Source organism: Macaca thibetana, chromosome 16 (genome assembly GCF_024542745.1).
Source record: "Macaca thibetana thibetana isolate TM-01 chromosome 16, ASM2454274v1, whole genome shotgun sequence".
NCBI lineage: Eukaryota > Metazoa > Chordata > Mammalia > Primates > Cercopithecidae > Macaca > Macaca thibetana.
In genome coordinates, this window is record NC_065593.1 from 48,492,806 (window position 1) to 48,516,508 (window position 23,703).

At 51.1% G+C, this 23,703-nt stretch overlaps 2 protein-coding genes and 1 pseudogene across 5 annotated transcripts in view; 1 reads left to right on the plus strand and 2 right to left on the minus strand.

Moving 5' to 3' along the window:
* Positions 1-23,703, minus strand: part of RPL23 (ribosomal protein L23) — a 355,976-nt gene that overhangs the window by 264,599 nt on the left and 67,674 nt on the right. The window contains exon 1 of one of the 3 annotated variants that reach the window (XM_050762966.1): positions 14,651-14,654. The exons of 1 other annotated variant lie outside the window; for it this stretch is intronic. The gene's annotated coding sequence lies outside the window, so the exon portion shown is untranslated. Of the gene's footprint in view, positions 1-7,416; positions 7,421-14,650; positions 14,655-23,703 lie in introns of those variants that run through there. One more of the 3 variants, XM_050762963.1, reaches the window with a different exon arrangement.
* Positions 1-23,703, plus strand: part of LOC126938301 (uncharacterized) — a 147,416-nt pseudogene that overhangs the window by 57,951 nt on the left and 65,762 nt on the right. The window lies entirely within an intron of this gene.
* PLXDC1 (plexin domain containing 1) overlaps positions 1-23,703 on the minus strand; it is an 87,302-nt gene that overhangs the window by 14,246 nt on the left and 49,353 nt on the right. Inside the window, exons 8-9 of the mRNA XM_050762711.1 lie at positions 6,897-6,992; positions 2,106-2,187 (exon numbers count right to left, since the gene is read on the minus strand). Coding sequence (XP_050618668.1) covers positions 2,106-2,187; positions 6,897-6,992 — 178 coding nt within the window. The remainder of the gene's footprint in view (positions 1-2,105; positions 2,188-6,896; positions 6,993-23,703) is intronic.

Consider the following 23,703-nt stretch of genomic DNA (forward strand, 5'->3'; position numbering starts at 1 on the left):
TGGTTCTCAAATTTGAAAGGTACAAGAGGCACAACTTCAAAAATCAGATTCCTGGGATCCTGGTCCCAGAGGATCATATTCAGTGGGATGGGGCCCAGGAATCTGCATTTTACAAGCCCTCCAGGTATAAGGAGAGCCTCACAGTCTGCAGACTACTCTGCAATGCTCTGCTCTAGGAAGAACCAACCTGGGGTCTATCTTAGGTATTCTTTCTGAGGCTCTGTGAGTATCATGGGAAGGACGCTGAATGCTTTGTAAAAATGCTTCTTGATAGCCTGGGTGCAGTGACTCACACCTGTAATCCCAGCATTTTGGGAGGCCGAGGAGGACAGATCACATGAACCCAGGAGTTCAAGACCAGCTTGGCTAACAAAGTGAGACCCCATCTCTACAAAATATTAGAAAAATGGCCGGATGTGGTGGTGTGCACCTGTGGTTTCAACTACAGGGGAGACTGAGGCAGGAGGATTGCTTGAGCCAGGAGGTTGAGGCCACAGTGAGCTGTGATTGCACCACTGCACCCCAGCCTGGATGACAGAGCAAGACCCTGTTTCAAAACAAAACAAAAACTGTTCGAGGAGTTTAAATAACAGTGTGTTTGTTCCCACATCTTCCTGAATCACATGACCCCCGCCCATTTTACAGGGTAAACGATCTGAGGCCCCCAAGAGAGTGAATGAAAGCACAGCTGGTGGGAAGAACACCTGGGAGACCTGATGGACACACCCCATCCCCTCAGGGCCCAGAGCCGTGTCCGTGTGCTAGGCAGGCTGCCTATAAAGGTGAGAACTTCTACACTTGCAGCAGGATATTGGAAAGGAGCAAAGGAATCCTGGAATTAATGTTACCCTTAGACTCCAGAGTGGGCCATGGTGTGGAGGCATAGGAAATCATTGGGACCAGGGGCAGCAGTTCACGCCCGTAATCCCAACACTTTGGAAGGCCGAGACAGGTGGATTACCTGAGGTCAGGTGTTTGAGACAAGCCTGGCCAACATGGCGAAACCCTGTCTCTACTAAAAAAATACAAAAAATTTAGCTGGGTGTGGCAGTGTGTGCCTGTAATCCCAGCTACTCAGAAGGCTGAGGCAGGAGAATCACTTGAACCCGGGAGGTGAAGGTTGCAGTGAGCCGAGATTGCACCATTGCACTCCAGCCTGGGCAACAAGAGCAAAACTCTGTTTCAAAAAAAAAAAAAAAAAAAAAAAAGCAAGCAAGCAAGCACTGGAAAGGAGCATTGGAAAGGAACAGCACCACAGCTGCACGGGAACTCAGAGACTATAATTTAGCAATTTTCGAGATTGCCTTAAAAGCTCTGGGAGTTCATAGGGCTTCCCACTCTCATGAGAACTCTAGTCCCCAAGGAAATCTTTTTCTTCCCCCTCCTCCTGTCATTTATTTATCTTGGACAGGGAACAGAGCTTGAATTCTGAGTCTAATCTGTGAGGAAATGATTTCAGAACAAGGAGTGGAAGTGGAGATGGATTTAAGAACTTTATCACTGAAACTGAATCTCACCCAGAACTTTCTGAGCTTCTAAAAGCAAGCAAACACAGCTTTTTAGCTCCCCCAACTTTCCATGGATGCCTGTGGTCCACACCCCTGGTCTTCAGAAAAATCCCTTGCAGCCCAAGAAAGATCTTGAGGTGGTGTTTTGGGGTCATGGGTCTTTGGACCAGACTTTATCTGTGAACTGGCAGTTCTGACACTTGCTTACAGATGAGGCATGATGTTAAAATGCAGCTTCCTGGGTTCTCTCCCAGAGATCCTGATACAGAGGGTCTGGGATGGGTCCCAGGAATCTGCATGTTTAACTGGAGCCCAAGGTCTGATGCCCACAGCTGTGGACCACTCTGAGAAGCCCTGTTTCAGGATGAATCCTCCCCTCCTGGGTGTGAGGAGGAAGCCCGAGCAGCTGGAATCCCTGAATGGTCTTCCAGAAGCCCCCAGGCCATATTCTTGTCCTAAGAATCAGAGTGGCACTGGCCAGAGATACTCTAATGTTGGCCGACTGTGGGCATTGAGGCCGGGAGCGGGGCCGTGCCACCCTCTTCCTCTCATCCATGTTCGGCCAGTAGGAGTCAGTGGGTAACCCTGGGCACAAACCTCTGGAGGACATGGCACCAGCTGCAGTTGAAGGACAGGTCCGAGGACATGCAGGCGTCACAGCTCCTATGCTGTAGGCAGGCTGCAAGAGAGAAGGCAGTGGCCGCTCAGCACTGAGCCTCTCCATGGGCTCCAAAGGGTGCAACTCTGAATTCCTGGTATTTACAGAACTGTGGGGCCCCTGACTTCAAGGGGACCTTTGAGGTCATTAATGCCACCTCCCTTGGTCCAGACCAGCCCCAATTCCTAACTTCTTTTTTTTTTCTCTTTTCTTTTTTTTTTTTTTTTGTTTTAAGGGATGAGGTCTCGCTGTGTTGCCCAGGCTGGCGTGCAATGACCTGATCATGGCTCACTATAGCCTCAAACTCCTGGGCTCAAGCAATCCTCCTGCCTCAGCCTCCCCGCCCTCCCTCCCTCCCTCCCTTTTTTCCTTCTTCTGTCCCTCTTTCCCTTGCTCCCTCCCTCCCTCACTTCCTCCCTCCCTAGCTTCCTTCCTTCTCACCAGAAGGTCAGGCCCTAAACTGGGTGCTGGGGATTCAGCAGTGTGACCTAGTCCCTGCCTTCTTAGGGCTTAGACTCATATGGGGAGACAGACGCTAAACAGATAATCAAAAATCACTACAGAATTAGAATTCTCATGAGGTCTATGAAGGCAAATCACAAGGTGCTGTAAGCGATTCTCCTGCCTCGGCCTCCGGAGTAGCTGGGATTACAGGTGCCCGCCACCACACCCGGTTACTTCCAGGTGTGTACCCCACAAAGGGTTGAAAGGGATTTTTTAAAGGTCAGAGGATACAAAGTAGCAGGTATGTAGGATGAACAAGGCTAGAATCTACTGTATAACATGAGGACTGTAGTAATAAAATTGTACTATATGTGGAGTTCATGCTAAATGAGTAGATTTTAGATGCTCTTGCCACAAGAACAAAAAGTCTATGTAACTGTGAGATGATGGATATGCTAATTGCTTCATCATGGTAACCTTCTCACTGTCTATATGCATCCCATAGCATCATGTTGTATACCTGAAATATGTACAATAACAGTTATTGGTTTAAAAGATGCTCTGCTTGCCCCCCAGTGCTTGCTGGGGGCACTCACTGCCCACTCCTGATGTTCGGTCCATGGGGAGAGAACAGCTCTCCTGGGGGAGAAGAAGTCAAGGCAGAAAGGCCCTGTGTGCAGAGCCAGGAGGAGAACGGCCCAGACATGGTCCCAGCAGCGGCCAGAACTGCTACCAGGCTGTGTAGAGCGAAGGGGCTGGAATTAGTAGGAATGAAGAGGGAGCGACATCTGGGGCCCAGCCTGGGCAGGACAGAGCCAGAGAGCAGAGAGATTAGTGGGACCAGGTTGCTGGAGGGTGCGTGAACCCTTCTGGCACAGGTCAGGCAGGGGAGCAGCAGGGCAGGGGGCGCAGTAGGCATGGGGGCTGGATTTAAGAGCTGTTCACTTGCAATCCAGTGCTACTCAGTTTAATGAACCAGATGACCTCTGAGTGGCAAGTAGCTGTCACAAAGACCATATATTTTACTGCAAAGAGAGACAGGCACTCACCTAGAACAACTGTGTGCAGAAGGGCTTATCTTATAAGCAACAGAACAGAACACCTTGATAGCCACAAGAGTGACAACTAGCAACAGAAAACGACCACTCATTTGATCAACATTGCATGCATTTCTTCCTGCGTGAGTTCTCATGCGATCCATTAACTCAGGAGCCAATGTACATGACATGGAGCCCCAGCAAGATGGCAGCTGGGAACCAGCCCTTGGTGAGTGGGAGAGAGGCTGTGTGGGCACAGTATGACCACCTTCAGTCACTCTGGGAGGGACTGGCAATGGGTGGCACTGTGTCCTTTTGTCTGCCATGATGTTGAAGGCCCTGGGAGAGTGGATGGAAAGAGCCACGGGCAGGAAAGAAGCAGGGGCTGCCCTGTGCAGGAGGATGAGCACTCTCTGGCTGTTCTGTTCCCTGTGTATCCAGGGGGTCTGGAACAGTGCCTGGCACATGGTATGTTGAATCAATATATAAGTGCTCTTGTTATCCTCATTTTATGGAGCAGGGAACTGAAGCTTGGAGAGAGTCGTGGAGCTGAGAGTGAGAGGTCTGGGTTTGAACCAAGGTCTGTTTGAGCATAGAGTTCGAGCTCTTAGCCTTGAGGTCTCACTGTGGGTTTCCCCTGCCCCTGCCTCAGTTCTCAGTCCCACCCCAGGCCACTTTTTTATGGGTCTCTCCTAGAAGAGGGACCAGGAGGGACCAGCCACAGAATACGACAGCTTGGAGATAAGCCACTCACCCCTCCGAAGTAATCTGGACAAATCCTTCCCTCACCCAAATGGCAAGGGAGAAGCCAGGGGATGCAGAGAGTTTTCTCTTTATCTGGCCTCCCAGGGACCCAAATCACAGCCTTGATAGCATTACCCCTCCTTCGCCAGCTGCATCCAGTAGGGAACCCTGCCCTTGCCTCTCCCAGTGACTTTGAAGGCTCCTTAAAAGACTCCAGCCGCTGGGCACGGTGGCTCAAGCCTGTAATCCCTGCACTTTGGGAGGCCAAGATGGGCGGATCACGAGATCAGGAGATCGAGACCATCCTGGCTAACACGGTGAAACCCCGTCTCTACTAAAAAATACAAAAAACTAGCCGGGCGAGGTGGCGGGCACCTGTACTCCAGCTACCCGGGAGGCTGAGGCAGGAGAATGGCGTAAACCCGGGAGGCGGAGCTTGCAGTGAGGTGAGATCCGACCACTGCACTCCAGCCTGGGTGACAGAGCGAGACTCCGTCTCAAAAAAAAAAAAAAAAAAAAAAAAAAAAAAGGACTCCAGCCAAACCGGCCACAGAGAAACTCCTGGGCTCCTCCTGGGCTTTCATAACACCTACCAACCTTTATTTCTCATCAGCATTTCAGATGGCCTGAATGCTATTAAATGCTTACAAAATTCACGGGAGGGGTGAGAAGTGCCTTAAATGTACAGTGTCCCAGAAACACATTCCCAGAACATTTCCACTGCTTCCGCCCAGGCAGTCAGTCCTGCCCTTGGATGTCCTTGCTTCTAAATGCAGTTTTATCCACATCATAGAGCCTGAGGTTTGCTCTCACCAGTCCTAGAGGAGCCCTGTTCTCAGGCTCTGGGCCTTCTGCCCTGATGGAGTGATAGGGTTGGGGTATGGCTGTGACCTCTAAAGTGTCCCAGCCTTGTGACCCCCCGGTGTCTGGGTCCTTCCTGTTCTCTAGGGAAAGACACCTGCTGAGCCCTGTCTGAGACGTGGCCTAGCATTCAAGAAGATCCTCTCTCCTTCTCTTCCTCTTGTTTCTCCATCCCCTGCTCTCAGAACCTCCAAGGAATAGGAAGCAGGAGTAAAGAGAGGCAAGAAATGCCACTGAAGCCCAGGCGTGGTTGCTCATGCCTATAATTAATTCCAACACTGGGCACGGTGACTCACGCCTGAAATCCCAAAACTAGAGGTGGTGGCTCACACCTGTAATCCCAGCACTTTGGGAGGCCAAGGCAGGTGGATCAGTTGAGGCCAGGAGTTCAAAATCAGCCTGGCCAACAGAGTGAAACCTCATCTCTATTAAAAATACAAAAATTAGCCCAGCATGGTGGCAGGTGCCTGTAATCCCAGCCACTTGGGAGGCTGAGGCAGGAGAATCACTTGAACTTGGGAGGTAGAGGTTGCAGTGAGCTGAGATCACACCACTGCACTCCAGCCTCGGCAACAGAGTGAGACTCTGTCTAAAAAAAAAAAAAAAAAAAAAAAAAGAAGAAGAAATGCCACTGAGGCAGGGAGAAGGCCATGGCTTCAGCAGGAAGCTGGGGGCACCACAAGATGGGAGAAGAAATGAAAACCTTCATAAAACAAGAAGGGGCCAGGCACGGTGGCTCACGCCTATAATCCCAGCACTTTGGGAGGCCGAGACGGGTGGATCACGAGGTCAGGAGATTGAGACCATCCTGGCAAACATAGTGAAACCCCGTCTCTACTAAAAAATACAAAAAATTAGCCGGGCGAGGTGGCGGGTACCTGTAGTCCCAGCTACTTGGGAGGCTGAGGCAGGAGAATGGCATGAACCTGGGAGGCGGAGCTTGCAGTGAGCTGAGATGCGCCACTGCACTCTAGCCTGGGTAACAGAGCGAGACTCTGTCTCAAAAAAAAAAAAAAAAAAAAAAAAAAAAACAAGAAGGATGATGCTGTCCTTCTTGTCCCCTTTCCCGCGTTCTCAGCTGTCCCAGCCCCATCCCGAAGAGCATCCACCGTGGATCCTGTGGGCTCCACAACAGCAGGTGGGGCCTCGGCCATGGCTGCCTTCAGCGTGGGTGAGTGGGGTACAGCGGGCCAGGGCCCCATGATTTATGGAGGCCACCTGCTAAATCACTCCATCACCTCCTGTAAGGATAATACAGTGACAGACTGGGGCCCATCCAGTTCCTGGATCACCTTTTCTGGGGGCTCAGTCTACGTGTTCTCAGAGGTACAGCTTTCCTGGGTTTCAGTTATGTGGGAATAATAATAGCTGTCCTAGATCAAGCCCTCACCCCCACCCCAGGCCTGGAATGGACCCGTCAGTGTCAGAGCTGCAGCCAACGTGCTTAACTCCACCTAGGTGGTTCTCACCCTTACCCTATCTCTGGGAGGGGGGTGGCATCAGGCCCGGGTTACAAAAGAGAGATGGAGGCCCTGAAAAGTTAGATGGCTGCACAAAACAGGAGTCAGCCATGGGCCTGGGACCTGATGCCCGTCTGCTTGACTCCAGAGCTCTTTCCGAGATGGTGGAATGACCCCTACTCACTCGGCAATGGGGTGAACTCCACGGCCGACATGCTGGTGATCTTGCTGGGGTCCAGCTCTATGCGGTGGTATTCAAAGATGCTCCTTCGCCGAGATTCTGAAACAGAGGCAGAGCCTGTTGTCAGGAGCATGTCACAGGCAGAGGGCATCGAGGCCTCTTTCCAGACAGCCTGACAGGTCAGCCTGCTGCCACTGAAGGCAGTAAGTGCACCCAACAGCCTGGGACGACGATGTTGGCGCTGCTGGAGACAGGGACAGGTGCGGACCTGGAGAGGAGAGTATCGTGGTGTGAGGCTAAGTGACAACGCAGAGACCTGGCTGCTCCGGGAGGCAGAACAAAGGAGATCCCGTGCTTGCTTCCCCTTACCTCTGCACCTTCACAACTGCTATTCCCCTGACCCAAGATGTTCTTCCACCTCTTGTCCCTGTCTAGCTCATCCTTGCAGATCCAGCTCGAGGGCCACTTCCCCTGAGCAGCTCTCCTTGGCCAGCTCCCTCCTTTCCTCAACGCAGGCCAGGTGCCCCCTGTCCCACTGCACTCACCACACTGTGTGGACACGAGGGTCTATTTGGAGGCTGGAGATGTGTGAGACCATGATCATCTGGTCCGGAACCTTGCGGAGTGCTCTGTGAATGTCTGCAGATGGACAGGCTGACTTTTGCATGTTGCTGTCCACCATCCACCTCACCCCTGATGGACAAATGCCCCAGCAAGCCTCAGGGCTTGGAGCCAGGCTCAAGTCCTACTTCGGTCCCTGCAGAAACTTCTCACAGGACCTCAGAGTCATGAGACCCAAGTTCATTCTAGTTCTGCTCATGACTTGCTGGATAACCTTAGGCAAGTCATTTGGACCTCAGTTTCTTGTCTGTGGAGTGGAAAGACAGAAACACCTGCCACAACACCCTTGGGAGGAAAAAGCTGGAATTGTAGATGAAAAGGCTTCTTTTAAAATGGCAATCTGAGGTGCTCTGATACTTCTCTCTAGGCCACGATACCCACCCAGGAACCATGACTTGGGGTTGGTTTTCTTCAACTTTGAAAGGCAGGCAGCCCAGCCGGGCGTGGTGGCTCGTGCCTGTAATCCCAGCACTTTGGGAGGCTGAGGCAGGTGGATCACTTGAGGTCAGGAGTTCGAGACCAGCCTGGCCAACGGGGTTTTTAGCAGAAACCCTGTCTCTACTAAAAATACAAAAATTAGCTGGGTGTGGTAGCACATGCCTGTAATCCCAGCTACTTGAGAGGCTGAGGCAGGAGAATCACTTGAACCCGGGAGGCAGAGGTTGCAGTCAGCTGAGGTTGTGCTACTGCACTCCAGCCTGGGTGACAAGAGCGAGACTCTGAAAAAAAAAAAAAAAAAAAGAGACAGAGAGAAAGAAGAAAGAGAAAGAAAGAAGCAAGAAAGAAAGAAAGAAGGGAAAGAGAAAGAGAAAAAGAAAGAAAAGAAAGAAGGAAGGGAGGGAGGGAGGGAGGGAGGGAAGGAAAAGAAAAAAGAATAAGAAGCAGACAGCCAGGAGTTGAGCTTTGAGAATGAATTACCCAACAAGAGGAAAGGGCCACTCCGTGTTTGGTCTGCCCAACACCCTTTCGTCTTCTGGAAACAGCAGCATTCCCCTTGGGGTACTGTGCCTGGCCCATTCCTACAGGTGGACTGCACAGCTGCCATCTTCTTCCATGATCCTGCCTCTCTGGCCAGGCTGTGATTGGTCCAGGGCTGGGTATCTGCTGTGAGCTGGACCAATCAGAGAACTTCCCTGGGACTTTTCAACTGTAACCAAGAGGCCTTTTGCTCTCTGGTAATGAAGCTGGGAAGATGCAAGCTCTGAGCCTGTGAATGGCCACAGTTCTCGGCTCATGGGGAAAGCCAGAGAATGAAGCCACCTCGTGGAGAGAAACAGGAAGTGCTGGTGTGTTCTGGGCCCTGGGGTTCTGGGACCTGCCCCGGTGTTCAGCTCTTCTTTTGGTTCTTTGGGCTACTTCAGTATCCTCCATGCATCCCCTTTTCCGTTTAAGCGAGTTTGAATTGAGTTTTCGTAACTAGAAGTAGGTGGGGACATATGTTTCTTGCTCAGCTGAAGGTGGTTTGGAGGAAAATTTCCCAGGGTGGCAGCAGAGCTGAGTAGGGGCATCCACAAAGGGGTGGGCGTCCCGTGCCACTGTTGGGTGCCCCGCCCCCATGTTCCCTCCTATATAAGGAATCTAGAGGAGTTTTGTCTGTGTTTCACATAGCATCTCAGCTATATCTCTTTATTGATTGGTTGATTGAGACTGAGTCTCGCTCTGTCACCCAGGCTGGAGTGCAGTGGGATGATCTCGGTTCACTGCAACCACCGCCTCCCAGGTCCAAGCAATTCTCCTGCCTCAGCTTCCCGAGTAGCTGGGATTACAGGTGCCCGCCACTACACCTGGCTAATATTTTGTATTTTTGGTAGAGAGGGGGGTTTCACCATATTGGCCAGGCTGGTCCCAAACTCCTGACCTCAGGTGATACGCCTGCCTCAGACTCCCAAAATGCTGGGATTACAGGCGTGAGCTACCATGCCTGACCTGTATCTCATTATTTATTTATCCTTAACCTTGGAATTAGTCCCTCCTACTTAACCCAGGACTGCACCCCCGTGGGTCTGGCACCAAAGCATGCTCTCTTCCAACCACACTGCCCTGCTGCAGGACACCTCAGCCCCTGAAACATTCAAGACCTCGGAATGTCATTCCATGCAGTGAAAAGAAGGCTGCTGTGGCATTGGTGTCAGTAAAGATCCCCTGGAGCTGAACAGCACCTGCAGCCCTGAGGCTTATGTCTGAAATGCTGGTGTTCCCCCGACTCCCATGCCACTAGGAGGGTGCACCTGCTACCCATGGGCCAGGTGCTGCTCCAGGCCGAGTGGAAAGGGGAAAGCAGATGGGGGCACTGATGAGAGCATGGAGGAAGAGAAGCTCGGCCCCCGGAGAGTGACCACACAGGGAGAGGAGGCTTAGGGTTGCCACCGCTGAGCAGACAGGCTCTGCCCTTACCGCCTGTGTGACCTTGGACGGGGGACTCAGTGAGCCACATCCACACGTGAGGCTGGTGATGCCATTCGAATGGTGTTGTTCTGAGAATAATGGAGACACTGTGTGTGTAACGCACGAGGACCCCAGGAGCCCTCGAAGCGTGTGAGCCCCTTTTCTCTCTGCCCCGACTGCGTTTTTGCTGTTTTTCTTGGCTGAGACTCTAGGGCATTTTCAGGCTCTTCTAACCCCTGAAACTCCACCCTAAGCAATGTTTACAAACTTGAACATGCGGAGGAAGGATGGCACACATTGCTTTCTCTCTCTTGTCCTTACTCCGTCTGTCTACCTCTGTCTCTGTCTCTAGGACAGCATATTTCTTGTCAGCAAGTCTCTGATGGGTCCTCCAGGTCCCCGCTGCTGTGAAGAGAGAGGAGGCCCACAGAGGCGGCCTGACTGTGGTGCTGTGCTGGCAATCCAGACCCCCTGTTCCCACCTGTCATCCTGCAGGCCTCTCCTCTCTTCTCTTCTGCCGCCCCCACAGTCTGGGCTGCCTGCCTCTCCTGCTGTGGATGCCACTGCCCCCACCCTGGCTTCCCCTTGTTTCTTCCTGGTTACTGTTTCTGGCTTTTGCCCCCACTAGAGAATGAGGTCATGGGAGCAGTGGGGTACGGCAGTGCTCAGGTGGTGAACGGACCTGGGGACCCTGGAGGCTGAGGTGAATTTCCCACACCCCCTCTGAGAGCTGCTCAGAGAGTACTTATCTTGGAATCCGTCTCCCCGCAACACACACCCACTGACTCCCATGGGGAGAGGCGATGGAGAGGACTTTAGCCTTGGTCGTCCTTTCCTACCAGGAGGATGACAGCTCCAGCCCCGTAGCTCCTTCCTTTGCCCGACTCCTGCACTGCAGCCGGATGGTTTAAAATGAGATCCAGGCCTCCTTCTGCGTTTCCCTCCCTTCCATCTCAGGCAGATCAGGGAACTTGCTGCTTCTCAGGAAAGCAGCTGGACAGAGTGGGTGGGATGAGGAGTCCAGGTGGTCCCCAAGGCGAGCGCTGCGCAGGTGTGGGCTTTTCAAGAGAGGAGATGAGCTACAGCTGCGGAGACTCATATCAGGTTGAGAGAGCAAAGGAGTTAAGAAGTCAAGTTGGCCAGGCACCTGTAATCTCAGCACTTTGGGAGGCCGAGGCAGGTGGATCACTTGAGGTCAGGAGTTTGCAACCAGTCTGGCCAACATGGTGAAACCCCATCTCTACTAAAAATTTTAAAAATTAGCCAGGTGTGGTGGTGGGCGCCTGTAATCCCAGCTACGTGGGAGGCTAAGGCGGGAGAATTGCTTGAACCCGGGAGGTGGAAGCTGCAGTGAGCCGAAATTGCACCACTACACTCCAGCCTGGGCAACAGAGTGAGATTCTATCTCAAAAAAAAAAAAAAAAAAAAAAAAGTCAAGTTGTCCTGCCATTCATTCATAAGAGGGGAAACTGAGGTTCAGACAGATTAACCCATAGACGGATAGAACTTTGTATAACACTTTACTTTTAGATTGTTTATTTATTTAGAGACATGGTCTCGCTCTGTCACCCAGGCTGGAGTGCAATGGCACAATCACAGCCTTGACCTCCCAGGCTCAGTGATCCTCCTGCCTCAGCCTCCCAAGTAGCTGGTATTACAGGCACACTCCACCATGCCTGGCTAATTTTTGCATTCTTAGTAGAGATGGGATCTCCTTGTATTACCCAGGCTGGTCTCCAACTCCCGGGCTCAAGCAATCTGCCTGCCTCAGCCTCCCAAAGTGCTGAGATTCTAGGCATGAGTCACCACACAGGCCACATCTCTTTACAATTTACCAAGCCTAGCCACAGTCTTAAATGGAAAACATCTACTTAAATGAGAAAACTACAAGAGCACAGCGCCACCATGCAGCACATTTGCTGACTCCTTTAGCACGTAGGTGCGGACACCTGCTGTGTGCAGGGGCTGTGCTGAGCGCAGAGCACTCCGTGAGCTCGCAGCCTTGCAGGTTACCTGGAGCTGCACCATCTCATTTGCCCTTACAACTTTCTGAGGTGCACAGACAGACATCGCTGCTCTCCCCACTTTACAAAGGAGAAAAGTGAGATTGGAGAGGGGATGTTATTTGCCCAAAGCCACACGGTCTTTGTTTTAAAATCAGAGGCTAGACTTTTAAAAAACCTCAGGGCTCAAAGCCACTGAGGCTCCAGAAAGTCACCAAAGTTGTGAGTGCAGATAAATATTTAACAACTGCCTGGGGGATGGGTGCAGGTAGGGGCAGAGGAGTCCTGACTTGCAGTTGTTGCCAGTTTCTGTGGTGTAAATACTCCCACGGTGGCTGACTTCCAGCTACCCTTTCAAAAAAGTTACTGAACATGGAGTTAGGAAGAGCCATATTCAGTCGCCTCTCACCCAGCTGCATACATGATCTCCAGCACACCCCTGCTAAGAGCTTCCTGATTTGTGTTTCTAAAAGAGTCAAAGGGAAACATTTACATTTCTTTCTTTTTTGTTTTGTTTTGTTTGGTTTGAGACAGGGTCTCACTCTGTTGCCAGGCTGGAGTGACGAAATCACGGCTCACTGCAGCCTTGGCTTCCTGGGCTCAAGTGATTCTCCCGCTTCAGTCCCTCCCCGCAGCTCCACCTCCCCCACCAAAGGCACATGCCCTGGTAATTTTTTTTTATTCTATGGTATAGACAGGGTCTCCCTTATGTTGCCCAGGCTGATCCCAAACTCCTGGCCCCAAGCAATCCTCCCGCCTCCAATTCCCAAAGTGCTGGGGTTACAGGTGCGAGCCACCACGTCAGGCCACATCTCTTTACAATTTAGATGAGCGTGGTACCTCACACCTGCAATCCCAGCACTTTGGGAGGTCAAGGTGGGCGGATCACCTGAGGTCAGGAGTTTGAGACCAGCCTGGCCAACATGGTGAAACCTTGTCTGTACTAAAAATACAAAAATTAGCCAGGCATGGTAGCACACACCTGTAATCCCAGCTACCCAGGTGGCTGAGGCAGGGGAATCGCTTGAACCTGGGAGGCAGAGGCTGCAATGAGCCGAGATTGCACCATTGCACTCCAGCCTGGGCGACAGAGAAAGACTCCATCTTAAAAAAAAAAAATAAGTAAAATAATTAATTAAGCCAAAATCCAAAAGATGGAATGATTGTGCGTTTGTCTCCTAAAGAATCCTAAGTCTGAGAGAGGAGGCCCCATGGCAAGCCTCATAAATATCAGGCAGTAACTGCCAGGTGTCTACAGAGTCACTGTGGCTCTAGAGGAGGGAACCCTCCATCGAAAGCTGAGGGGGTGAGGGATCCACAGAGCCCTGTACACGTGTGTGCACACCCCAGCCCTCTGAGACTAACACACACCTGCACATGAGCACACACTCATATGCACACACATATACGACCCTTTGACACAAGAAAGACCCTTTGCCAAGCACGAGTGGGATCTGACAGAGACTGGAGTGAGGATGGGCACCTTTTTGTAATTCACATGCCCAGACGTGGCACCAAGGCCGCCTGTGCTGCAGGCGCCCCTGAGTGATGTCAATGGCTATGAGAAGATGACCTGGGCTCTGAGTGAGGCTGGGGGCCTGGGAACATCTAGATGAGGATGGAAAGTTTGAAGCAGACTTTCCCACGCCATCCCCACTCACTACCCCCAGGGGCCATCTCTCCTTCCCCTTCAGCACCAAAATGCAATGGGATCAAAAATAAACATGAAATTCCAGGTCTCCCGTGTCCTGACTTCCAGGGTGCCTGAGGCCATGGGTTCTAGAGTCCAGCGTCAACATTTCTTACTTCAACTGCCTCATGCTTCAAGACTCAGCTCAACTGATGTCCCCTCCTTGAAGACTTCCCCCACTCTCAGGCAACGTTACTGCCCCCCCGACCCGGCCCCGCTGAGTCTACAACCCCCTGAACAGTGTCCAGTGTCCCCTGTTACATCCCTCGGTCAATATCTCCTCTCCTGGCCACTCCTGCAGCCAGACCACAGGCTCCGCTAAGACAGAGTATCCATGGAATTCATCTGTGTACCTCATCCCCTAGCATCAGGCCTTGCACTTAACAGGACCTTAAGAAATGACTGTGAGTGAATGAATGGGTTACAAATAGTCATGAAAACCTCAGCAACTTATTATAACGTCAGCCCACAGTCCAAAGGAAGCACGCCCTTCCTCCCCAGCCCACCACAGATTACTGCCTTTCTCAAAAGGACAGCCCCCAAAGACCACAGTAAACCAGACATGTCCCCTCCTAAGCTAGAGCCGAAAGCGGGAGGAGAGCTGGCTTTCAGGATTTCTCCACCTGCAAGGCTGCCGGGCAGAGCTTTCCCTCATCAGAAGGAAGGGGAAGTGGGAAGGATAAAGGGACTCAGACTGTCTGTGCTCAGGGTGGGGCACAGATAGAGACTCGGACTTTTCAAGGGAACTGATTTCCAGGACAGAGACACAAGGGGCAGCCAGGGAAGGCAAGGCTCCTAGAAACCTCACGCCAGGCTCTGGGGATGGGTTTCCCCACCATCCGGGCTGGGGGGCAGAGTTGGGGATGTGCCCCAAACACGGGTGCAGCCAGAGACACCAGCGTGGTGGGGGAGGCTGAGTGGTAGCAGAAAGGGGGATGAGGGTTGGGGGTGGAACTATATCTCTAATTGAAACTATTTGCTCACTTCACCTGCCAGGTTGTACTTGTTCGACTGTGGGTTTGGTAATATTTTTATTTTTTAATAAAAGAATCCTTACGCCCCCCCGCCTGGGTTATTTGTTTTCGATTGTTTCACCAGCATCTGGAGCTTGCCCAAGACAATGACTTCCATCTCCATGACCAACAGATCCTTTCTGGAACCAAGACGCAGGCTGCCCCACAGCACCATTTCTGGCAGTTTAAGGCGTTCTGTTTTATCTCTGCTTCCAGGCATCAAAGATTCAGAAATACTCAGGTCCAGACTTGGCAAATGCTGCTGCCCAAACAATAAATGTTTTTGTTTTTGTTTTTGTTTTGGGGGGGCGTGTTTTTTGTTTTTGTTTTGTTTTGTTTTTGTTTTTGAGACAGGGTCTTGCTCTGTCGCCCAGGCTGGAGTGCAGTGGCACAATCTCGGCTCACTGCAGCTTCCACCTCCCACGTTCAAGCAATTCTCCTGCCTCAGCCTCCCGAGGAGCTGGGATTACAGGTGCCCACCACCACACCTGGCTGATTTCTGTATTTTTAGTAGAGATGGGGTTTCACCATCTTGGCCAGGCTGGTCTCGAACTCCTGGCCTCAAACGATCCACCCGCCTCGGCCTCTCAAAGTGCTGGGATTATAGGCATAGCCACTGTGCCTGGCCCCAAACAAGGAATGTTAATGGTTCAAGCGAGAGGTTTGCATATCCCTTTGTGTTTCAGTGCCAGATGCCAGTGGGAGAGCGCTGGCTTGGCCAGAAGAAGTTAGGAGAGGAAAGGTCGAACCACCCTGGAATGGGTGGTTACCATATAAAAAAATCTAAGAGGTTGGATTGGGAAAAAGTCTTCATTCATGCATTCTTTTGTTCCTTGGCTCATGTGATTATTCATTCAATCATCACGAGTCGAGCCCCAGCAGGGGACCCTGCCCCACGGAGCTTTCAGCCCAGGGGGAGGAGTACGGGGGTCCCTCAGCGTTGAAGCAAAGCAGAAAAGGGCAGAGAAAGAAGAGGCCAGAAATGACTCAGGGAGCAGAGTAGTGGGAAAAACAGAAGTGAGAAGGGAAAAGAGGGAAGGATGGGCCCCCAGATGAATTAAAAACTTTCAACGAAGGGCACTTTAAAGGATTCTTTATCAGAAAATGCAAAATTGGCCAGATCCTCAGCTTCTCCCTGCCCCCACTTCCTCACATGGCTGCCCCTAGATCCCTTCTACAGCCAGCTCTGGGACCCATCCCCCCTTACCTGCAGCCTGGCAGGAAGGCACACACACAGCTCAGGCCCTGACATATATCTGGACTCAAGTCTGCCTCGGAAAGGACAGGAAAGTTCCAGCAAAGGAGGAGGAACAGCGTGTTGGGGCCGTCCAAGGCCAATCGGGGCGTCCAAGGCCATTCGGGGCCAGCCAAGGGGCAGGCTAGATTCTGGAGCTCTTTGTAAGAAAATCCTCATTAACTGATCCCACTGATTCAGAATCCCTGTCAGTTTTGATGTTGGCAATGCTAAAGTTGCTTTTATACTAACCATGAAATAAAGAGTTTCTTAAGCAAACGAACAGAGGAAATAATATTGATTTCTCGCGGTCTCTCCAGTCACATAGCACACACACTGCCCTGTGTGTTTTGAGTGCCTCTGCAAACAGATGCTGCTAATTGCACATGACTTTTCTTTTCACCAAAGATGCTTTGCAGACTCTGCTGAAAAGCCTGCGGAAGATTTTGTATGAGGAAGTACTGGTAAGAACTCATGTGGCTTTCAGCCTCTCCTACCCTCTCCCGCAGGGGTGAAGCTGTGAAGAGTCCTCTGCATTGCACCTCCCACCCCCTGGCCTAGCAGGGGTGGGGAGGAAAGTGTTTAGAACCTGGGGGAGGAGAGTTAGTGGTTAGAACCTGGAGGAGGAGAGTTAGTGGTTAGAACCTGGGGGAGGAGAGTTAGTGGTTAGAACCTGGGGGAGGAGAGTTAGTGGTTAGAACCTGGGGGAGGAGAGTTAGTGGTTAGAACCTGGGGGAGGAGAGTTAGTGTTTAAAACCTGGGGGAGGAGAATTAGTGTTTAGAACCTGGGGGAGGAGAGTTTCCCCCAGACAGGGTTCAGTGGCTGGGGATTCCTAAAAAGTGAGGAATCAAGCTCCCCTCCTCACATTGCCCCAGGCAGGGAGGAGTCAAACCTGGGCACAAGGACAGTGACGCCACCCATTCTTTATGATCAGGTGGGCTTGGTCAACAGGATAATCCATGGTGATCATGGGGTCTGCAGACCAGAAAGCTCTTCCTGAACTTCTGTTTCCTTTAAGCCATGATCATTGGGGGTTTACTATTACCTGCAGCTCAACCTAATCCAAACAAATTCCCTGCTTGCCGGATTGAATGCGAGACCCAAAGTCATCTGACCTCTCAGCCACATAAAAGCCATTCCTCCCCCGGAGCAGAGGCTGTGGCTCATTTTAAACCCCAATGAGGGCCATGGATACTGTTCCAGAAAAATGCATGGATGTGAACATGTTCCACTTGCATTTCAATACTCCACATACAGGCCTCACACGATGGCTCAAGTCTCAGCACTTTGGGAGGCCAAAGAGGGAGGATGGCTTGAGCTTAGGAATTCAATATCACCCTAGGCAACATAGTGAGAGCTTGTCTTTACAAATGATAAATAAATAAATAAATAAGCCGGGCATGGTGGTGCACACCTGTAGTCTCAGCTACTCAGGAGGCTGAGGCAGGAGGATTGCTTAAGCCCAGAAAGTTGGGGCTGCAGTGAGCTATGATTGTGCTACTGCACTTCAGCCTGAGTGACAGAGCAAGACCCTGTCTGTCAAGGAAAAAAAAAAAAAAAAAAAAGGCCAGGTGCAGTCATTCACACCTGTAATCCCAGCACTTTGGGAGGCCAAGGTGGGCAGATCACCTGAGGTCAGGAGTTCGGGACCAGTCTGGCCAACATGGTGAAACCCCGTCTCTGCTAAAAAATACAAAAATTAGCCAGATGGGGTGGCGGGCACCTGTAATCCCAGCTACTCCAGAGACTGAGGCAGGAGAATAGCTTGAACCCAGGAGGTGGAGGTTGCAATGAGCCAAGATTGCACCATTGCACTCCAGCCTGGGCAACAAGAGTGAAACTCCATCTCAAAAAAAAATTAAAATTCCATATACAATCTTAAGATTCCCAGACTTCCTGAATTTTATGCCTGTTCCCGTAAGCTAAAAACCTCTGACAAAAAGGGATGCAATTTCCAAAACACTCAACTCCCAAACTCAAGTGGTATCAGATGCCTGTTCTTACCTAGAGTCACAACAGAGCAGAGGACAAGGTCTATGCTATGTCCATTTCCTTCAGTGGTGCCCTAACCCCAGCAACTAGGTCCACTTTCTTGTAGTTATTCATTTTCTAAAAATTTTAGTGCCTGCCCACTGGGCTCGGTGCTGGGGGCCATAGAGGGCCCCCAAGGAATTCACACCTAGTTGGGGAGGATGACAAGTTCTACGTTAAGAGTATCAGCATTTGTTCTCGCCACCACTAGAAAGAAAAGAAGAAGAAAAAAAAGTATCAGCGAAGTGCTGGGGGAAAGAAGAGGAAGCCGTGATTTCCACTGCATGGCGGAGTGGTTATTTGCACAGCATCTGACCTGGGCTGCTGGATGGGGAGAATGGTGCCAAGCAGTAAAAAAGATTGGAGTAAGAGGCGTTTTATACAAGCAGACTGTGTCATAGCGATGTGGACAGCCCTTAGCATGTTCAGGGAACCCAGGGGACACAGACCAGAGCTGCCCAGGCAGAGGGCAGTGAGCGGAGGGAGGGTTTGGAAATGCTCCAATGTGATTGACTGCGCCCAGCTGTGCCCGGCCTTGAATGCCACACTGAGGATTTTGACCTGATCCATGGGCAGCAAGGAGTCAGAGAATGATGTGATCAGATCTGACGGTGACAAGGAGGAGCAGGAGACAGAGAGAAGGAGGACGAGGCGGGACCTGCTGGCAGTGTCTGGGGGTCAGGTGCTGGCTTTCACCTGGCAGGTAGACCCAACACCTCAGCACACAGCACCTGGAGTCAGACTCCAAGAGCTCCCACCACCAAGATTTCCTCCTGATCTCACAGAGCAGACATAGCCTCCCTGCTGTTTCAGGTGGGCTGTGCTTCCCCGCCCCTCTTCACCCCACATCTCTCTGGTTTGCTCTAAAGGAGCTTCTCATTCCAGAATCATAGAAGAGCCTCAGAGGCAGATGCTACCAGGGATCTGAGCCCCTCTAATCCACCCTCATTCCACAGCTTGATCAGTCACACGTGTCCTGAGACTCTGCCCCGAAGAAGCCCTGTGAGGGAGGCGCGGATGAAACGGACACGTCCCTGCCCCCAGGTGGGCTGATTAATGTACACGGGATGCGGGATAGGGAAGGAAATAAGGCACAGACACCAAGAACAGTCCCAAGCAGCAGCCTGGGGAGTTTGCACACAGGGCTGTGGGTGTTTGGGGGAGCTGAGGAGGAAAACATTCCTCTGGGTGGAACGGCATTGGGTCAGTCTAAGAAAGACTCAGTGGTGGACTCCAGGATTTAAATGGAGAAGATCTGGACTTGAATCCTTCCTTTCATAGCTGTGTGACCACGGATACGTCACTCTGCCTCTCTGAACATCTGTGTCCTCATTTAGAAAGGGACAAATGTACAAACTCACAATGTTTAGGGGAGGAGCCAAGACACTGTCCTGCTCAGTGCCTGGGAAAGAGGATTATAATCAGTGTAGTAGGCAGATGCTAACACGCCCCCAAAGAGCCTCTACGGTTGCTGCCTGGTATCCACGTCCAGGTACAATCCAGTCCCTGAATGTAGACTGGACCTGTGATTTGCTTCTAGCCAGCAGAATATGGCAAAAAAAAAAAAAAAAAAAAAAGAGAGAGGATGTTACTTCTAAAATTAAGCTATAAAAAGACCCTGGTTTGCATCTTCCTCGCCCTCTGCTGCTGTCTCGCTTGCCTATTCTGATGGAAGCCAGCTGCCGCATCATGGGGAAGTTTACCAGGCAAGGAGCCAAAGAAGGCCTCCTTGGGGAACTGAATCCTGAATCCTGAATCCTGCATCTTGAATCCTGAATCCTGCCAAGCCACATGAAAGTTCTGAAGCAGGTCCCAACCCTCCCCACCTGCCACCCCATCATGGGGGTAACTGTGACCCTAGCTAACACTTTTTTTTCTTTTTTTTGAGACAGAGTTTCACTCTTTCACCCAGTGAAATGGTGAGTGAGTGGTGTGAGGACTGAAATGGTGCGATCTAGGCTCACTGCAAGCTCTGCCCCTCGGGTTCATGTAATTTTCCTGCCTCAGCCTCCCGAGTAACTGGGATTATAGGTGCCCGTCACCACACCCAGCTAATTTTTTTTTTTTTTTTTTTTTTTGAGACAGAATCTCGCTCTGTCACCCAGGCTGGAGTGCAGTGGCGCAATCTCAGCTCACTGCAAGCTCCGCCTCCCGGGTTCACACCATTCTCCACCTCCCAAGTAGCTGGGACTACAGGCACCCGCCACCACACCTGGCTAATTTTTTTCATTTTTTATTTTTTATTTTTAGTAGAAATGGGGTCTCACCGTGTTAGCCAGAATGGTCTCGATCTCCTGACCTGGTGATCTGCCCATCTCAGCCTCCCAAAGTGCTGGGGTTACATGTGTGAGCCACCACATGTGAGAACTCCTGGCCTGTTGGGAATAAACCAGGCCCATTCACCAGCCCCTTGACCCTTGAGTGCCACCCACCCCACCCACGGATCTGCCCAGATGAAGATGTGGACCGGGGCGAGATGCTCAGTGGGTGCTAACCAGCCTTTACTGGGCAACCCGCCCAAGCCGGGCACTGTGCCTGGTGCTCTGTGCACAGATATCTCAGCCAATTCTCACCACAGCCCTTGGGGGGGCTCGAGGCAACTCATTAGATGGCAGCAGCCACAGCCCAGACCTTGCCTTGGGACACACGGAAAGCAGAAGAGTAGGTGACAGGCATGCCCACCGATGAGGTGGGTAGAGGGCTGGAGTCTCCATGGAACACACTTTGGCCACAGCTGTCAAAATTGTAAATGCCCCTGCCCTTTGACCCAATGATTGAACTACTGAGAATATAGTGTATGGAAATACACAGGGGCATGAAAGTACCTACTGTATTATTTGTTTGTTTGTTTGTTTGTTTTTTTGAGACGGAGTCTCGCTCTGTCACCCAGGCTGGAGTGCAGTGGCGCAATCTCGGCTCACTGTAAGCTCCGCCTCCCGGGTTCATGCCATTCTCCTGCCTCAGCCTCCTGAGTAGCTGGGACTACAGGCGCCTGCCACCGCGCCCGGCTAATTTTTTGTATTTTTAGTAGAGACGGGGTTTCACCGTGGTCTCGATCTCCTGACCTTGTGATCCGCCCGCCTCGGCCTCCCAAAGTGCTGGGATTACAGGCGTGAACCACCGCGCCCGGCTGTATTATTTGTTATAGCCCAAGATTAAAAACAACTGAAAAGTCTACCCCCAGGGGACAGGTTAAATTAAAGTCCATCCATGGAATGGACTATCACGCAGCCATTAAGGAGAAGAATGAAGCAGCTCACTATGTGCTGAGACAGAACAGCAGGCAGGATGTACTCTGTTCAAGTGCAGAACCACAGACATCATATACTATCAAATACACACACACACACACACACACACACACACACACTTACCTGAAGGCTTGCAGCTCTGGAGATAACCCAGAACCCTGGTTTCCCCTCCCTTTGCCTCCAGGGAGGGGAAATGAGAGACAGGAAACAGAGACAGAGTTCAGGGGCAGGTGAAAAATCTAATCTCTGTACATCCTTTTATATCTTTTGCATTTTAGACTAGACACATTTATTCATGAAAAAAATATAATTTTATAAATGAAGATAAAGAAATGCATTAGTAAATAGGCTGGGCACAGTGACCCAGGCCAGAAATCCCAGCACATCGGGAGGCTTGCAGGGGAGGTTAGCTTGAGCCCAGGAGTCTGAGACCACCCCAGGCAACATAGGAAGACCCTGTCCATCTCTACAAACAAAATGTAAAGATTAGCCGGGCATGGTGGCATGTGCCTGTGGCCCCAATTTCTTGGGAGGCTGAGATGGGAGGATGGCTTGAGCCCAAGTGTTTGAGGCTGCAGTGAGCTACTATGAGGGATACTGCACTCCAGCCTGAGACCCTGTCTCTAATAATAATAATAATAATAATAATGGATAGTAATTCATGGCTGGGCATGGTGGCTGACTCCTGTAATCCCAGCACTTTGGGAGACCGAGGCAGGCAGATCACCTGAGGTCAGGAGTTCGAGACCAGCCTGGACGACATGGTGAAACCCCATCTTTACTAAAAATACAAAAATTAGCCAGGCATGGTAGCAGGCGCCCGTAAACCCAGCTACTCAAGAGGCTGAAGCAGGAGAATCACTTGAACCCAGGAGGCAAAGGTTGTAGTAAGCCAAGATCGCGCCACTGCACTGCCTGGGCAACAGAGCGAGACTCCATCTCAAAAAATAGAATAGTAATTCACAGAAATGGCAAAAATCTCAAAGAGGGATGTGCAAACAAGTAAAGGTATGGAAACTCTGTGCCACTACCACATGCGACTTTTTGTCCCTAGTCACAAAAGCTGCATGAAAGTATGAAATTACTGTGGTGGCAGCATCTGACCTGCAACACAGTATGAGGACTCCGCTTGTTCCGAGTCCTGCACTGTTTGCTACAGAACCAGGTGTCCTGTTGGATTATAAAATACTGAGTTATTGGCCGGGCGTGGTGGCTCAAGCCTGTAATCCCAGCACTTTGGGAGGCCGAGACGGGTGGATCACGAGGTCAGGAGATCGAGACCGTCCTGGCTAACACGGTGAAACCCCGTCTCTACTAAAAAATACAAAAAACTAGCTGGGCGAGGTGGCGGGCGCCTGTAGTCCCAGCTACTTGGGAGGCTGAGGCAGGAGAATGGTGTGAACCTGGGAGGTAGAGCTTGCAGTGAGCTGAGATACAGCCACTGCACTCCAGCCTGGGCGACAGAGCGAGACTCCGTCTCAAAAAAAAAAAAAAAGAAAAAGAAAATAAATACTGAGTTATAAAGTTTACCACAGTAAGATATTCTTATACAGGACTCACAGCCTGATGTGCCAGACATTGGGCCCAACACTTTACATACACTATCGCCTGCATATTTGCAGCAGCTGTAGGGGCAAAGTATCACTCTTATCCCCATTTTACAGATAAAGAAATAAATGCAGATTGCTTAAGTGACTCACCAGAGGTCAGATGTTTGTGGAAAGTGTGGACTCCAGCTCAGGCTTCCAGTTCCAGAGCTGAGCCCCTAACACTCCGCTGAACTTTGCATACAGAAGGTATTGGGTAAAGCCTTTTAACTAAGCCCTGGTCCTTTCCTTCAGATTAAAAATTAATTAATTAAAGGCCCCATTATTCCCCAACCCTCAAATTTCTGTTAAAGACAGAGGCTTGGCTGGGCAGGGTGGCTCATGTCTGTAATCCCAGCACTTTGGGAGGCCAAGATGGGAGGATCGTGTGAGTTCAGGAGTTTGAGACAAGCCTGGGAAACATATCAAGACCCTGTCTCTACAAAAAATAACAAAATTAGTCAGGCATGGTGGCATGTGCCTATGGCCCCAGCTATTTGGGAGGCTGAGGTGGGAGGATAACTTGAACCTGGGAGGTGGAGGCTGCAGTGAGTTGAAATTGCACTACTGCATTCATCCCGAATGACAGAGCAAGACTTTGTTTCCAAAAAAAAAAGGCTGTGCTCAGGTGCTGAATGCCTCAAGGGCAGATGCCCTTCCTCTTCCCTGTATCTCAACAGCGCCTGGAACATAGTGGCCCAGTGTGTAGGTAGGAACTCAGAACACGAGTACTGGAATTGAACAGAAATAGGCAACGATGTCTCCCCCGGGAAGCCCTGATTTCACAGAACGGCGGTACCTTGCCCCTCTACAGGAAGGTGACTTGGTGGCTCCCAAGGGTGTCCTTCCATCCAGCCCGGCATGGCGAGAGTGGAGTTGAGTATGCCCCCAGGCCCCATCAAGGCCCAGGTGGAGTGGGAAGGGCAGACAAAGGCTCCTCCCCAGACCTCCCGGGGTCCTACATGGCAGAACTTGTGCATATGGCACAGCAGAAG